Source organism: Ovis aries, chromosome 25, assembly GCF_016772045.2.
Source record: "Ovis aries strain OAR_USU_Benz2616 breed Rambouillet chromosome 25, ARS-UI_Ramb_v3.0, whole genome shotgun sequence".
NCBI classification, from domain to species: domain Eukaryota; kingdom Metazoa; phylum Chordata; class Mammalia; order Artiodactyla; family Bovidae; genus Ovis; species Ovis aries.
The window spans coordinates 9,565,213-9,582,232 of NC_056078.1; the positions used below are offsets into that span (position 1 = coordinate 9,565,213).

The window sequence follows — 17,020 nt, forward strand, 5'->3', positions numbered from 1 at the left end:
GGTTGTAAAGAACTTACCTGCCAATGCAGGAGATGTTAGAGATACAGATTTGATCCCTGGGTCTGGAAGGTCCCCTGGAGGAGGGCATGGCAACCTACTCCAGTGTTCTTGCCTGGAGAATCCCATGGACAGAGAAGCCTGGAGGGCTACAGTCCATGCAATCAAGAAGAGTTGGATATAACTGAGTAATTGTTACTTGACTATATTAATATATGTATATATAGTCTTGGATTTTAAGATGTACCTCAATCAATACTTTAAAAAGTCTATAAATTTCTCACCAACCCTAAAAGAACCTTAGCCAGTTCATTATTTGCATGAAGTTCTATAGTTATTCATTAACTGAGCTTTTGAGCAGGTGTGCTGAGTCATGTCAGACTCTTTGTGACCCCAAGGATTGCAGCCTACCAGGCTCCTCTGTCCATGGGATTTCCCAGGCAAGAATAATGGAGCTTATTGCCATTTCCTCCTCCAGGGAATGTTCTTGGCCCAGGAATTGAACAGGTAAGCCCATATTTTTCAAGCAGGCATGACCCAGGGATTTGAGTAGGTGTGACCATAGATTTCAAACATAGATTTGTGAAAATAGTAGGAATTTTACCTTTTTACAACTTGTTTTGAATACCTGTATCTCTGGATAGTGGATGAAACTGATGTTGAAAGTTTGGCCTCTGTACTGGTGCCAAATTGAACCTCAGAGACAGAGTTTGGGGTGAAGTAGAAAATAGCATTATTGCTTTGCAGGCAGAGGGGGGCACAGTGGGTTCCTGCCATCAGAAGGATTTGGTGAGGAGTTTAATAGTGATTGGTTCAAGGGTGGGGTTACTGAGATCAGGGTGTGTGTGCATGGGACAGCATTTCTTCAGTCTGATGTCAGGTAATCTGATGAGTATTTCTGGTTCCTTAATTCTGGAATGCAGAATGCTGGCATCCTCCATTTGTGGGGGGTTTTGGTTCTCTGAAGAGTTTAAAGATATTTTTATGTGTATCTTTTGAGGTAGAACCTGGACCCTGTCCCAAGGCTGCACTATTGTTTCTTGGCTGTTCCTCTCTTGTTTCTATCCCTCCCTTTCCTAATTAGCGACTGTTCGAATCTGCCCTGTGGAACTTGGGGTAGTTCAAGGAGGCCACAGTCTATTTCCTACAAATAAGAAATAGGGGAGAAGGAAAGGATTCCGGCTCAGGAGCCCTACAGGGTGCTCCCATCCTTCCCTTTAACCCTCCATCATCTATCTCCCCTCCGCTGGTTTTGTTTCTGGGATATGAGTGTCAGCATATCACAGGGAAGGTGAGAGAGGGTGTGTTTTTCTGTGTAATGTCCATACTGCCCAGTACTATAGTACTATATAGTACTATATAACCTGAGGTTTTATTTCTATAATTGTTGTTTTAAAATGCTTGCATATTATGCTTTTATTATTTTGAAGTTAAATTTTAAAGATGACTTTGTAAGTTTTGCATGTTTAATTTATACCACATAGATTCATAGAATGATGTTAGAATTATAAAGAGCTTTCTGATGAATTATCTTAAAATTCTGTGGTCCATTCATTGGATTATTATTGGATGTGTTAGAAAGTATCCTTTTGGTCTCCAAAGCAGGTGATAAGTTTTATTTAGCCATGACCGTTAACTGTTAACTTTATAAGGGCTAGTCATAATTTTAAACTTTCTGGATGCTTGGGGCTGGTGCACTGAGACGACCCAGAGGGATGGTACGGGGAGGGAGGAGAGAGGGGGGTTCAGGATGGGGGAACACATGTATACCTGTGGCGGATTCATGTTGATGTATGGCAAAACCAATACAATATTGTAAAGTAACTAACCTCCAATTAAAATAAATAAATTAAAAAAATAAATAAACTTTCTGCCATTAAAAGGACTACAAAGCTTATCCATGCCTGTGACTTTCAACTCCTTTTTTTGGAAGTGGAATTTTCCCTTTCTCTTCCAGTTTACTTTACATAGCTGCTTCTTTTTTAAAAAATTGTCATTGGAGTATAGTTGATTTACAGTGTTGTGTTAGTTCCTGGTGTACAGCAAAATGAATCATAGACCCACCCTTTTAAAAAATTCTTTTCCCTTATGGGCCTTTACAAAGTGCACTCTACTCAATACATAGCTTCTGAAAAAACTACAATGGAACTGCTCTGGGTAAAAGTATAATATGAGGCCCTGAGTTGAGCTCTCTAACTTACCTATCACCATTGAGAGTGAGCCCTTGGGGTGTCTACAGCTCAAAGGAGTATATTAAAAACACTTTTAATTTAGGTCAACCGGAATATGCTGTGGTTACTAAAGTATTAAAAAGGTTCTTAAGTGCTCTTTTTCAGATTGTTATTATACCTAGCTTGTCTTTGTGTCTGTCCCGTGCTCGATTTGATGTTTTTAAAGATCCCATAATTCCTTTTTGTTTCTGCAGAAATAGCTTAGGCATATGTAAAGCAATCAAAAGGACTATGTAATAAAATGGACAGGAAGTTTTCTCTCTATAAAACATATACATATATGTACACTCTGCACATCCCTATCTGATCAGCTCAGTAGACAACACGGCTAAATATATTTTGATGTCTCTGCCTTTTGTAGAGTTTACATAACTGAAATGATGTCTTGACCAGTATAAACTGTTTCTAGATAACATCAAAAGGAAAATTACAAAAATCTTTGAAAGACTGATGGGGTTATCCAGTTCAATCCAGGTGGAGATATAGCCATCCAGTTAGTTCGAGGTGAGGATCTGGTTATTTCATAAAGATGCAATTGAGGCTTCTCTAAAAGGCTACAGATCTCTTTCGCAAAGAGGAAATGCACTATCCCTCGGTGACCACAGACTTGACCTTAAAGCTTATATGTGATTTGAACAAAGAACTAATTGCTGAGATATACTGGCCTCTGGTAGAAGAACAAGATCTGTTAGTCTTTTAACTCCCCTCAAAGGACCAGGACTTACATGGTCAAGAGCAAGAGTGTTACAGAGCTGTAGTCCTGGAGTGGAGTTTTCAGACTTTCAAAGCTATTTCATCTATGTGGCAGATCCTCTTTTAGGATTCTTCCTTCTATTTGGATTAAAAAAAAACATCACTTCAGAGCATCTGTAGATAAAACGAAGAGATTAATTGAATCTTCATTTTTCAAAGAGTCCTCTGGCTTTAATGTCAACTAAGGAATAGCACTGGCAAGTGCAATTGCTGTCCCTGGTAAGGTTTTCTGTGAGTTCTTCCTGGTCTCTTCTCACTGTTAGACTGACAAACATTCAGGATCCAGATTGGGAAGAGACCAGGGAAAGAGGTAGCAATACCCTCTATTGCAGACAGAATTCTAAGAGGGCCTCTTAGAGTCCTGCTCCCTGGTAGACATGCCTTGTATAATCCTCTCTTCTTGAGTGTGGGCAAAATCTGAATGTGATGAGGTATAGCTTTGTGATTAGGTTAGTAATCAGTTGACTTTAAGCTAACCAAGCAGAGATTAACCATATGAGCTCGACCTAATCAAGTCAGCCCTTAAAAGAGATTGGGTGCTTCTTGAAGGTGGAGAGATTCAAAGTATGAGATAAAATCTCCCAGACTTGAAGGAACAAACTGCTCTGATATGAGAGGGCCACATGGTAAAAATCTGAGAACAGCCCATGATTGCTAACTCACAAGAAAAAGGCGATCTTGATCGTACAACTACAGAGAATTGAATTACTTTAACAACCAAGGAGCTTGGAAGAGGACTCTGAGCTTCATATGAGAACACAGTCCAGTCAGTATCTTGATTACCTTCTTATGTCACTGACCAGAGAACCCCAATTATGCCATACCTAGACTTGCTGACCTATGGAACTGTGCTATGCTTAATCACTCAGTTGTGTCCAACTCTTTGCGACCCTATGGGTTGTAGCTCACCAGGCTCCTCTGTCCATAGGGATTCTCCAGGCAAGAATACTGGAGTGGGTTGCCATGCCCTCCTCCAGGGGATCTTCCCCACCCATGGATTGTGCCAGGTCTCCTGCATTGCAAGCAGACTCTTTACCATCTGAGCCACCAGGAAGACCTATAGAACTAGGAAATGATAAATGGACATTATTTTAAACTGCTGTTGGTTGTGATTTGTTTCACAGTGATGGAAAACAAATTAATTGACCAATACAGTTTTAGTTTCAGCTGAACCTATCAGAAGGCATCCTTGGTGCCTGTCTGTTCAGAATAGAACAGGAATTTATGCTTGCTCACTGCTCCACCTCAAGCATGTCTCTTCATCAGGAATCATTAGATATATTCCCCCTATCCATATGCAGTTAACTAATCAGGAGTTATTTTTATCACAAATTGTCTTTCTCATAACATAGAAGACGTTCTAACTTTTAGTCACGGAGGCCTGGTGGCCAGTCAAACTAAGATGCATGCTGTATAGCAGGGACCTGAAAGGAGTTCTGCTGACTCATCCAGAGTCTGTTTCATCTTACCAAAGCCAGAGTTTATTCCATATCAAACTTGGGACTAAAGTTTTTTTGTTTGTTTGTTGTTTAAGTGATAATTTTTATATGGAGCATTTCTTAATACACTTCCTCCAGAGACCAGTGGAAGTAATTCTTACCATAACAGACAAGAACAGGGCTAGTGGACAATAAATATATTGTTATATATCTTAACAACATTGTTCTTTTGATGCTTTACTAGCCAATATATTAATGTCTGAGCTGACATTCTCTATAGCAATAAGAAGAAGTTATGAAAATGGAAAGAAATCCCAAGTCAAGTATGGCACAGATATAAAGACAGGTAGATGTAAGAAAAATTTAAATATAGAATGTTTATAAACTCTTTTAGTACTTTAGTATATTCTTGTGCTAAAAAGTGTCTATTCCTGAACTGATTTTTAAACTTTTAATATGACAAGGAAAAGAAATTGGCAATGTTAAGAACTGGAATAAGAGGAACAGCAATCTGTATTTGCAGATAAAGTAATCGTTTGCAGGGAAAACCCTAAAGCAGGGGTCCCCAGCCCCCAGGCCGTGACTGTACCTGCCCACCACCTGGTAGGAACCAGGCCACACAGCAGGAACTGAGTGGCGGGGCGACCAAGCAAAGCTGCATCTGTCGTTCCCCGTGGTTCTCATCACTGCCTGAACCACCCTCTCCCTTTTCCACAATTTTTTGTGGAAAACTTGTTGTCCACAAAACTCATCCCTGGTGGCAAAAAGGTTGGGGACCACTGCCCTAAAAAGAAGCTACAGATATTACTAGGAATAATTGGAAGATTTAGCAAGCTATCATTTCTATACTAACAGAAAACCTGTGAAACTAAATAGAAAACTCCATTTACAGTAATATTAGGAGTTTTCAGGAGTCACTAGTCATCACTCTAATAAGGTGCACAGAACTTTAAAGAGAAGATCATTAAACTTTATTGAGAGATAAAATTTATTGTGAGATTAATCATATATAATCAGCTGATCTTTGATAAGGATACCAAAAACACAGAGTCAGAAAAGATGTATCTTTTCTATAACCGGTGTTGGGATAATAGGATATTCATATGCAAAGAATGAAATTGGACCCTTATGTAATTCTGAACCATACGGAAAATGTTTCTGTGGCTGTGCACAACATGATTTTGAGCTATACACAGAAATCAACCCAAAATGGATTAAAGACTTCACCATAAGACTTGAAACTTTAACACTCTTAAGAGGAAAACATAAAGGAGAAGCTTTTTGATAGTGGCCTTGGCAATGATTTTTTTCAACAGGAACAGTCAACAAAAGGAAAAATAAAGAAGTGGAATTAAACTAAAAACTTTCTGTACAACAAAGGAAACTATTAACACAATGAAAAAGCAACCTTTGGAATGGGAGAAAATATTTGCAAGTCACATATATGATAAAGGGTAATCCAAAATAAAGAATTCCTGCAGCTCATTAATAAAACCTCAAACCAACAAAAACCAAATAACCCATTTTAAGAATAAGCAAAGAAACTGACTAAATAGGAAGAGGTACTCTATGTTACTAATCACCAGGGAAGTACAAATCAAACCACAATGAGCTATCACCTTACATCTGCAAAAATATGTTAAAAAAAACCCTAAAGATAACAAATGTTGGTGAGAGTATGGGAAAAAGGAGTCCCTGGTACACTATTCGTGGGAATGAAAATTGGTGCAGCCGCTATGGAAAAGAGTATGGAGGTCCCTCAAAAAATTTAAAATATAATACCATGTGATCTAGCAATCCCACTTTGGGATATAGACCTGAAGGAATAGAAATTAGGATCTCAAAGAGATCCCTGCACTCCCATGTTATTATTATTCACAATGGCCGCATTATGCAAACAGCCTAAATGCCTGTGGATAGATGAATGAGTAAAGAAAATGTCTGTGGTATTTTGCTCTGGTAATTCTAGGAAATGAATACATGACCCCCCTCTATACTTTCATCCCTAGTATCATTCTTAATTTACACTCAATGTGCAAGAGCTTCATGTTACCAGTAGTTTGAAGAGCTAATCATATCCTTAATTTAAAGCAAGGAAGAGAATTATTTAACATCTTGCCAGATGGTGAAAGAATAGTTATCTTGTTTAGAGATTACCTGCATTTTACAAAGTCGGCTATGAGTACGTATCGGTGTGAGTGTCTCATTACACTGCAGCTTTTTCAAGTTTGTCAGCTCTTCTGTTACTCACTGCTGGGCCCTCAGGTTTTATACCTGTAATGATTATAATCAAATCCATAAAGGCTGCTTTTGATTCTGTATCTAACTCTTGAAAGGACAGTGAGCAAAACTCAATTCCTGGTGCTGAGACTGCATGGAATTCCTTTCCTCGGGAGAAAACAGAAAGAATATTTTTAATAATTAAACTAGCTGCGTAGCTTTAGGCAGAAAGGACCGCTAAAGGAAAAGGGAGGAATAGCTTTCCATTATTGATTTTATTATGCTGCCTTAATAAAAGAAAGAAACAGAGTATAGAAAGTTAGCTATCTTACAATATTATTTTACCCTCATTTGAAGTACATACTGTTTGGTGGATATGTGTGACTCATCCAGTGTAGCTATCAACATGGTGTGAATTAAGGTTGAGTCTGTACTTTCCCAAATACCTACTGACTTTCTGGCTCCATCATAACATCTGTCCTTTCTGTAGCTAGTACCACCCTGTATAACCTCTTCTTGATGCGGAACTGGGACCCAGGTTCGCAACAGACCCGGGAAAGCAACATTTTTGGGAATCTCCCCACTTAAAAATAGGGCTTCCCTTGTAGCTCACCACTAAAGAACCCACCTGCAGTGCAAGAGACCCTGGTTTAATTCCTAGGTTGCAAAGATCCCCTAGAGAAAGGAAGGGCTACCCACTCCAGTATTCTTGGGCTTCCCTGGTGGCTCAGCTGGTAAAGAATCTGCCTGCAGTGTGGGAGACCTGCGTTCAACCCCTGGGTTGGGAAGATCCCCTGGAGAAGGGAATGGCTACCCACTCTAGTATTCTGGCCTGGAGAATTCCATGGACTGTATATCCATGGGGCCACAAAGAGTGGGATACGACTGAGCAACTTTCACTTCTTTTTTCACTTTCCACTTAAAAATAAGTACTTGTTGAAAGAAGGAAGAAGTTAGGACTATGAATCACTGCAGTTGGGCAATCCAAACAGCTAAGATAATGGAATGGGATACTAGATATTGTGAGTGTAGATAAGGACATTTAGTTATAAAGTGGTAGACAAACTCTAAAGAATATGAAGATGTTGGAAACCAGAATAAACAGTCTCAGAAAGGGACACTATCCTAGAAACTCCCTGAATTTTTCCAGGAATAACTCTTAAAATATGTTGTACATCCATGGAATACTTTAAGAACTGAGGAGATTCTGGGACTTCCCTCGTGGTCCAGTGGTTAAGACTTTGCACTTCCAACACAGGGGACATGAGTTCAATCCCTGGTCAGGGAAGATCCCATATGCCTTGTGGCCAAAAAATAAAATTTTTTAAATGTAAGATTTCTAATCTTTATAGCTACCTTTCATGTTATTATTTAATATGTATTTTGAGCCTGTGTGTATGTAATCTAAACATCATGTCATTTGGGGAAATTCATTGTGAAATGATTGATTAATTCAGTGAAAATCAAACTGTTAAACCTAAGCTGACCAGTTAATTGACAGTTAAATTTTATGTATTGATAAACAGAGGAAATCTCTACCTTACAGAGCATTTTGAGAATGAATAAAGTTGGTGGTATAAAATAACTTGTATACATACTAACCTCTGTGAAAATTGGCAGTTTTGCATATTGTGAATATAACTTGGAGGTACTGGAAGGAATTATATAGAAGTACAACACCAGAAGCTTATTATATGTAAATACAGTAGAACCAAACAGCAAGATCTAGGGTTTAAATTATACAGAAAAGGTCAAGGAGTCAGGATAAATGATGTCAAACCTTGTGTATATTAAACATTCTTTTTTTCTGGATTTGAACTGGTGGAGAGAATGGGAAGGTTTTATTTATTTTTTTAAGTTCATTCCATTTTTTCTGTAAGATGGTACCAAAAAACCCTGAACTTTTTTGTATATAATTTTACTATTTATTTATTTTTGGCTCTGCTGGGTCTTTGTTCCTGTGCAGGCCTTTCTCCAGTGGCAGCAAGCAGGGGCTACTCTCTAGTTGCAGTGTGCGGGCTTCTCATTGCGGTGGCTTCTTCTGCAGCAGAGCAGAGGCTAGGGTGCACGGGCTTGAGTAGTTAGGGCATGAGGGCTCCGTCGTTGTGACTCCCAGGCTCTAGAGCGCAGGCGCATTAGTTGCAGCACACAGACTAAGTATTTCTGCGCCACGTGGGATCTCCCCAGATCAGGGATCAAACCGGTGTCTCCTGCATTGGCAGGTGGGTTTGTTACCACTGAGCCACCAGGGAAGCCCTGTGATGGCTTTCAAGGTCAAAAATAAAAATCCTGCTGAATCAAGAGCCAGGAAGAAGGTATGGGAATGCCCCTGTTGTGCCAGTATTGGTGTTACAATGTCCTGCACTAAAGATGCATTTGCTGGCATTGAAACATGTATACTGTCGTGTAAGAAACGAATCACCAGTCTATGTTCAATGCAGGATACAGGATGCTCGGGGCTGGTGCACGGGGATGATCCAGAGAGATGATATGGGGTGGGAGGTGGGATGGGGGGTTCATGTTTGGGAACTCATGTACACCCATGGCGGATTCATTTCAATGTATGGCAAAACCAATATAGTGTTGTAAAATAAAGTAAAAATAAAAATTAAAACAAAAAAAATAGATGCATTTGCATCACAGGAAATTCCCTAAGACCTCACATAGCATGATTTCTTGATTCATTTTCAAAGCCAAAATGGAATAGAAGCAACAAATATCATGTCTGAAGTCCTGGCTTCTGGATCCAGTTCTGAAAAATAATACTTGCTATATGGTCTCGGCCGTATAGCCCTCTGTATTCGTTTCCTTAAAAAAAAAATAAAGAAATGCTAATTGGAAATGGTCTTTTCATACCTCTTTCAAAGTTCTAAAGATCTCAGAAATCTAAGGCAAATAATTTTTGTTTTACATTCCCTATCAGCATTCTTGATTCATATTTTAGCATTCCATTTAACTAACTATAGGACCTTAGACAGAATAATTTAACATCTTAGTTGTTTCCTCACCTTGAAAAATGGGGTTAATATTTAATAATAGATGGAAAGGTGCCTTATATAATCGGGCACATAGTAGACCATTAGTAAATGTTGCCCTTCCTTCTGATCAAATAATTCAGATTTAGGCATTAGTATAATATTAGCCATTTTTATCTGTTTTTGTCTGTTTAGTTTAGGTTATAAATGTGGATTTCTACCTGAATTTCAGAAATTCCAAAATCTGAAATTGTGTATTCTTAGGAAAAGCTGGTAGGCTTGATCTACTTTATATTCTTTTTTATTCTGGCTCCCACCACAGATTTTACACCCACGGCCCACCCCCACACCCTTGTGACTGCCAATTTCTTTGCTGGACTTGCACGCTCCCAACATACCCCTCTGCTCAGGAGTGAGGTGGCTCTTCGAGGGAGAAAGTTAAAATTTGCTGAAGCCATCTGTCTTTCGTTGGAGGAAGCAATTTAGCCATAAGTTGTAGCTACTGTTTTAACAGATTTACCAATAGTTAGGGCGGGTCTGGCACAGGCCCAAGTAACCAACTGGACTGGTGTGTACTAATTTAAGACCCACTGCCAGGAAGAAAACTTCCTTTAGATACATCAGACTTTGTTATTTGCAGGATGTCAGTTAAGGTAACTGGAATAGAAGAGGGAGGGCACAGAGGAGAGGAAGGTAGGACTGATATTTCACCTGTTCTGAGGGAGGTGTGTGTGTGAATTTGTGGAAATCGGTTTCATTGGGTTGGAATATTTTTGAGTTCAGCTCACCTCAGTTATTAAAGAAATGAACTTCAACCGTCATGTTTTACTGTGGACAGTTATTAAGAGTGAGGTCATTTATCAACTTCTATAATTTATGGTAAAACATCCGTCTTGATAACTTTTATGACTTCCTGGCGTTATGTATATTGATAACTCTTTATTTACTTACTATCTGCCTTCTCCACATAAAGGTAAGATTTGGTAAGGCAGGGGCTCCTTTTTGTCCTGTTCACAACTATATCTCCAGTGCGTAGAACAGTGGTTGGCATGTGGTCAGCATACATTACACATCTGCCAAATGGAGGGACTGGATACAGGGTTTGAATGTTGAAAACTCAGAGCAGGAGTTGGCAGACTGAGGCCTGAGGGCCATGTCCACCTGCCTCTAGTTTTTGCGAGTAAAGTTTTATTTAAACACACCCATGCCCCTTTGTTCACAGGCTATTTGCAGTTGCACTTTGCAACTCAGGCTTGTAATTTTGGCAGAGACTGTATGATCCGTGAAACCTAAAATCTCTACTCTTTGGGAATTTATAGGCCTGACTTAAAGTGTGGACTCTGAGACCTGGCACACCTGGGGTTCTTTTCTGACCACTTAGCTGTGATTTAAACTGAGATTGGAATCCAGTCACTGGGAAAAGATAATAATGATTCTTGTCTCAATGAATGATTGTTAATGGTCACCGAGATGAAGCGTTAGATAAACACTCAGAATTAGCTGCTGTTAGGGAGCCCTGTGCGGTAAGCATTTGTTTGCAGGACACTGGCCAAATGGAAGGGACCAAGGCCTGGCAACTGAAAAGTACCTGGAGTTTTTCTCCACTCGTTGTTTGCTCTGATACGATTGTCATCTAGTCATTCCTGCTGTAAGATGCGCATTTTAAAAACATAGTTTTTAGAAATAGCCACAACAGGAACGCTGTGCTGTGTAGTGGCCAAGTCGTGTCTGACTCTTTGCGACCCCACGGACTGTAGCCGCCAGGCTCCTTCGTCTGTGGGATTTCCCAGGCATGAATACTGGGGTGGGTTGTCATTTCCTTCTCCAGGGCATCTTCATAGTTGCTACTGAAACTGCAGAGGTCAGAATACAATTTAATTTTTATTAGGTTCTACTTCATTTAAATTAAAAAGAGAAAGAAGTAGCATAATTTCTACTTGTGGATGTACTTTCACAAATATATTCCTCTAAAGGAGACCAAAATACTAAAGCAAAAAAAGAAAAAAATAAAACAACCTACTGCTATAAGCTGATGAAAAATTATTTTCATTTATCTTTCATAAGATTAATACATTTTTCAACATTTGTGAAACATAAAGGATTATAATAAAAATGGTTAAAAATTATGTTTCCACTACCCAGAGAGAAATTTGATTTTTAATGTGTTTTCTCCCACTTAAAAGTTGGAGGTGTAAAAATAATTTTCTTTTGCCACCTTAATTTGATAAATATTGTCCTAAGGCATAAAAACATTTTAAGCATAACTTTTGATATTTTTACTAATTTTGTATTTTAAGAAATGTCAGCCTTTTCGAGAAGTGCAAAAATATGTATATGCTTCACCCGAAATAACCCATTTTAAGTGTTGCCAGGTTAGTTTTATTTACCCCTACAGTTTTATTTTTGTGAGTCCTAAACATGATTTTTAGTGACTGTACCTATTTAATTTTGTGTGTGTGTCATAACTAGTCATTCTCTTATTATGGCTATTTAGTTTCTTTTACCTTTTTTTTTTTCCATTTAAAATTAGTTTAATGAACATACATGTCAAGTACTAATCATACAGGATATTGTTTTTAAAACCATAACCGTATTGCCTAGGTATTACAGAGGCAAAGATTAGAGCTTGGAGGATTTAAGTGACTTGCCAAGAAGCAGTCGAGCTGCAACTGGAATCCAGGTCTGTTGGATTCCAAACTCTGCTTTTAGTCCTTTCCTAGTACTGCCTGTCTGCCCTCTGCTAGATGGTAGGTCTTCTGCAAAACCTTCCTGACTTCATCTCTCTACTCTTCCTGTCTCTTGCCACTCCCTCTTTTTCAATGGGTCAGTAGGCTAGCTTGGCTTCACTTCTTCACTTGTCTCCCCATCATATTAGACTTTGATGGGTCTCATATTAGCTGGGTCTGTGTTAGTCACTTAACATTTCTGGTTTCTGGCACACAGTAGCTGCTCAAAAAACTTGGATAAAGAAATGAATAGTTGAAAGTGTTTTTTTTTTTTTTTAAAGTTACTGGAGTATAGTTGATTTACACATTGTGATAGTTTCAGGCATACAGCAAGATGATTCAGTTATACATATATTCACTCTTTTTCAGATTCTTCTCCCATATAGGTTATTAGAGAATACTGGGTACAGTTAGTAATGCATTACTAAATCACTCTTGATCACTCTTGTACTAGTATAATTTTGTTAGCAGGATTTCTGGTACTGAGCTCAGTGCACACTCACTAGCATTGAGAATTTGAACTTCAATAACTTGAAGAGCATGTATTTGAACCACCTTATATCCCCATCATTCTGCCACATTTCTGTATCCCATTTTCTTAAATGAATATTTTTACATACACTATCACTTCTTTTCATAATAAAATATGTATTCATTTAAAAATTGTGTAACTGAGAGACATAAAAAGAGAAAAAAGTATTAAAACTTCCAAAATTCTGAAACTTTTTTGATTAAAAAAACCTTATTGTGTTTTTGCATCTTTAAAAGTAAGCCATGTGTTACCTCCTTCTTTATTGAAGTAATATTTACCATGACTGTTTCCTAAATATTGATGAACCTTTGTAAAACAGATTTTCAAAAGTTAAGTAGTATACCATCTTAAGGAAAAGAAAAAAACATACTTATTGTCCAAACTATTCTAGGATTCTAAATATAGTGAACAGTCTAGGACATAAATCTTTGGACACAGCAATAAGTACTTGATTTTTTAGATGAAAACATCAGGCATAGAAATGTTTACATACATATCAGACATACAGAAAAGCTCAGATATTAATAAATACCCAATATCTATACAGATATTTTTAGGTATTCAGTAACTTCACTTTTAGGGTAGTAACTCCATCTGCACATAAAGTGATTAGAAAGAAAGAAATGTTAAGCATCAGAGCAGATATTTCTATCTTGATATCCCCTAGTTAGGTTTGCCAGTTTGTGCCCATGTAGTTTAACCTCTCTCAGATCTATTGTATTTATTCAGTTCTTTTTTTTTTTTTTTTTTTTTTGACTCCTCTGGGGACACTTATTTCCTTGACTACATCATCAAGAACTGGCACAGCTACAGACACAGCTGTGTCTTTTTTAGTTTTAACTAGAAACTCATCATTCACACTTCCTTGAACCCAGCTGGATGTGTTCATGCTTCCTGGTTGGTAGCACTGTGATACAACCATTTATTTAAGTATATACTGATGATACACACTGGGTGAAATCCTTATGAATTATCAGATGTTATTTCTGTTGTCTTGTGCTGTTTGGAGAGTTATACATTGCTTTTGTGCTTGCTCAGTCATGTCCAACTCTTTGTGACCCTTTGGACTGTAGCCTGCCAGGCTCCTCTGTCCATGGGATTCTCCAGACAAGAATACTGGAGTGGGTTGCCATTTCCTCCTCCAGGGGATCTTTCTGACCCAGGGATCAAACTTGCATCTCCTGCGTTGGCAGGAAGATTCTTTACTACTAAGCAACCTGGGAAGCCCAATACAGTGCTTTCGCTGACACTAATTTCAACAAGGAAAGGAGTGGACATCTTAATGGTAGGAATTTGGTATTTTGTTCATAGGATCCTCTGCTGCTTTGATCTACAAGTTAGAGTGTCTCATTTGTAGTCTACATCCCAATACTGACCTTGTTTATTGTGCTGGCTGTTTGAAATTTCATGTAAAGTATAGCAGAAAGAAATTCAGTTCAGTTTAGTCTCTGAGTCGTGTCTAAATCTTTGTGACCCCATGGACTGCAGTACGCCAGGCCTCCCTGTGCATCACCAACTCTCAGAGTCCATCCAAACCTATGTCCATTGAGTCGGTGATGCCATCCAACCTTCTCATTCTCTGTTGTCCCCTTCTTCTCCTGCCCTCAATCTTCCCCAGCATCAGGGTCTTTCCCAATGAGTCAGGTCTTCGCATCAGGTGGCCAAAGTATTGGAGTTTCAGCTTCAACATCAGTCCTTCCAATGAACACCCAGGACTGATCTCCTTTAGGATGGACTGTTTGAATCTCCTTGCAGTCCAAGGGACTCTCAAGAGTCTTCTCCAACACCACAGTTCAAAAGCATCAATTCTTCAGTGCTTAGCTTTCTTTATGTCCAACTCTCACATCCATACATGACTACTGGAAAAACTATAGCCTTGTTTACATAGATACAGCCTTGACTAGATGGACCTTTGTTGGCAAAGTAATGTCTCTGCTTTTTAATATGCTGTCTAGGTTGGTCATAACTTTCCTTCCAAGGAGTAAAAATCTTTCAATTTCATGGCTGCAGTCACCATCTGCAGTGATTTTGGAGCCCCCCAAAATAAAGTCAGCCACTGTTTCCCCATCTATTTGCCATGAGCTGATGGGACCGGATGCCATGATCTTCGTTTTCTGAATGTTGATCTTTAAGCCAACTTCTTCACTCTCCTCTTTCATTTTCATGAAGGGGCTCTTTAGTTCTTTGCCTTCTGCCATAAGGGTGGTGTCATCTGCATATATGAGGTTTTTAAAAGTACATAAATGCTGCATCTGCTGAAATACATCATCTCATCCCCTTACCAGGCAGTTAATTCTAAAGAATTTTAAAAATTAACATAATTAATATGGTTTCCTTTCTTTCTTTAATAGTCAAAAGACTAACCCTGCCACACATTAAAATGTTTGTTTCTTCATTTCTCATTGCTGTTGCTTTTGATTTAGTTTCTTGGTAACTTTTAACTTACTTTTTGATTTCATATCTTATTTATGTTAATTGTGCATTACCCTTCTTAAGCTATACTGACAGTGATATTGAAGGGAATGGGACAGATGAACGAGTTTCAGCAGGATTTTAGCAACTGCTTCAAAATTTTTATTTATATATATATTTTCGATGCTTAGATCTAGGAAACTCTAGGAAGGAAAACAGACAAAATTCTCTTCAAAGATCAAAAGCAGCTATCAGTGAATGAAAACCTTTAAAAATGTTGTCTCCAACCTTTTTTTTTTTCTTTGCATTACATGTAAAGAAATCTATTAGTTGTGTTTTGTGTTTACACATTTCAGACTCTGTAGCAGCACAATTTGGCTCTTCTTTCTCACATTCCCTGTACAAAAGAGTTCCCTGCACCTCAGAACTAGGAGACTGGGGTGGGGCCTTTGCTCACTACGATCCCTGGAGGACTTGGGGGATGCTTAGCCATTATCTCATTTTACAGAAGTTTAAGGTGAAAGAAGGCACTTACCTAGAGCCCACATTTACTGAGTTACAATGCCAAGGGCAAATACTGGTCTTCTGATCATCACATTTAAGACCCTATGTGCGAGACAGCAAAAGAGACACAGATGTAAAGAACAGACTTTTAGACTCTGTGGGAGAAGGTGAGGATGGGATGGTTTGAGAGAATAGCATCGAAACATATATTTTATCATGTGTGAAATAGATCGCCAGTCCAGGTTTGATGCATGAGACAGGGCGCTCAGGACTGGTTCACTGGGATGACCCTGAGGGATGGGATGGGGAGGGAGGTGGGAGGAGAGTCAGGATAGGTAACACATGTACACCCATGGCTGATTCATGTGAAATGTATGGCAAAAACCACCACAATATTATAAAGTAATTAACCTCCAATTGAAAGAAAAAAAAAGACTTAGTGTCCGTGGTTTCTTTACTCCGCTGTTGTTTTTGCCTTGGGGTAAGAGTTCTGGAGCGATACTTTTGGTAATTCCATACTGAAAGGATTTTATATGAATGATCCTAAAAATTTTGATATGTATTTTTTCTTCCTAGGATTCATACCTGTGTGTAGCCTGGGAGTGGCTCAAGTGGGCAGGCTGAACTTTGGAAAGGATGTCAGCACCTTGAAATATTTCACCATCTGTGGCTTACAAGAGGGCTATGAGCCATTTGCCGTTAACACAAATAGGGATATTACCATGTGGCTGAGCAAGAGGCTTCCTCAATTTCTCCAAGTTCCATCAAACCATGAACATATTGAGGTTTGCTTTTTCTTTAAAACTTGGACCATTGGCCAAAACCAGGAGGGGAAGTTCCTACTTAGACAATTACTGTCACTTACTTAAAATGATGGTTCTAATGTGTTCCATTATAGGGGAATCTAAGGATAGAATTACCCTCTGGTTTTAGGTACTGTGTGAGAGGCTGATTAGACTGATTAACTATGGTTGAGCCTGGAACAACTTTGTGGTTAATTTGCATATAATTTATAGTTGTCCCTCTGCTTCTACGGATTCAACCAACCATGGATTATGTAATACCCATTGTAGTATTTCCCCTTGAAAATATCCACATCTTAGTAGATCCGAGCAGTTCAGACCTTCATTGTTCAGGGTCAACTGTATGTAATTCTTTTTTTTTAATATATATATATATATATATCGGCAGTGGCAGGCTCAATCTGAGTATATACAGTTGTAACGTGAAT

General features: G+C 38.6%; 1 protein-coding gene across 13 annotated transcripts in view; it reads left to right on the plus strand.

Annotated features, from left to right (window-relative positions):
- Positions 1–17,020, plus strand: part of RYR2 (ryanodine receptor 2) — an 810,976-nt gene that overhangs the window by 528,700 nt on the left and 265,256 nt on the right. For all 13 annotated transcript variants that reach the window (XM_060406755.1, XM_060406748.1, XM_060406743.1 and 10 more), the window contains one exon: positions 16,366–16,574. In XM_060406755.1, coding sequence (XP_060262738.1) covers positions 16,366–16,574 — 209 coding nt within the window. The remainder of the gene's footprint in view (positions 1–16,365; positions 16,575–17,020) is intronic.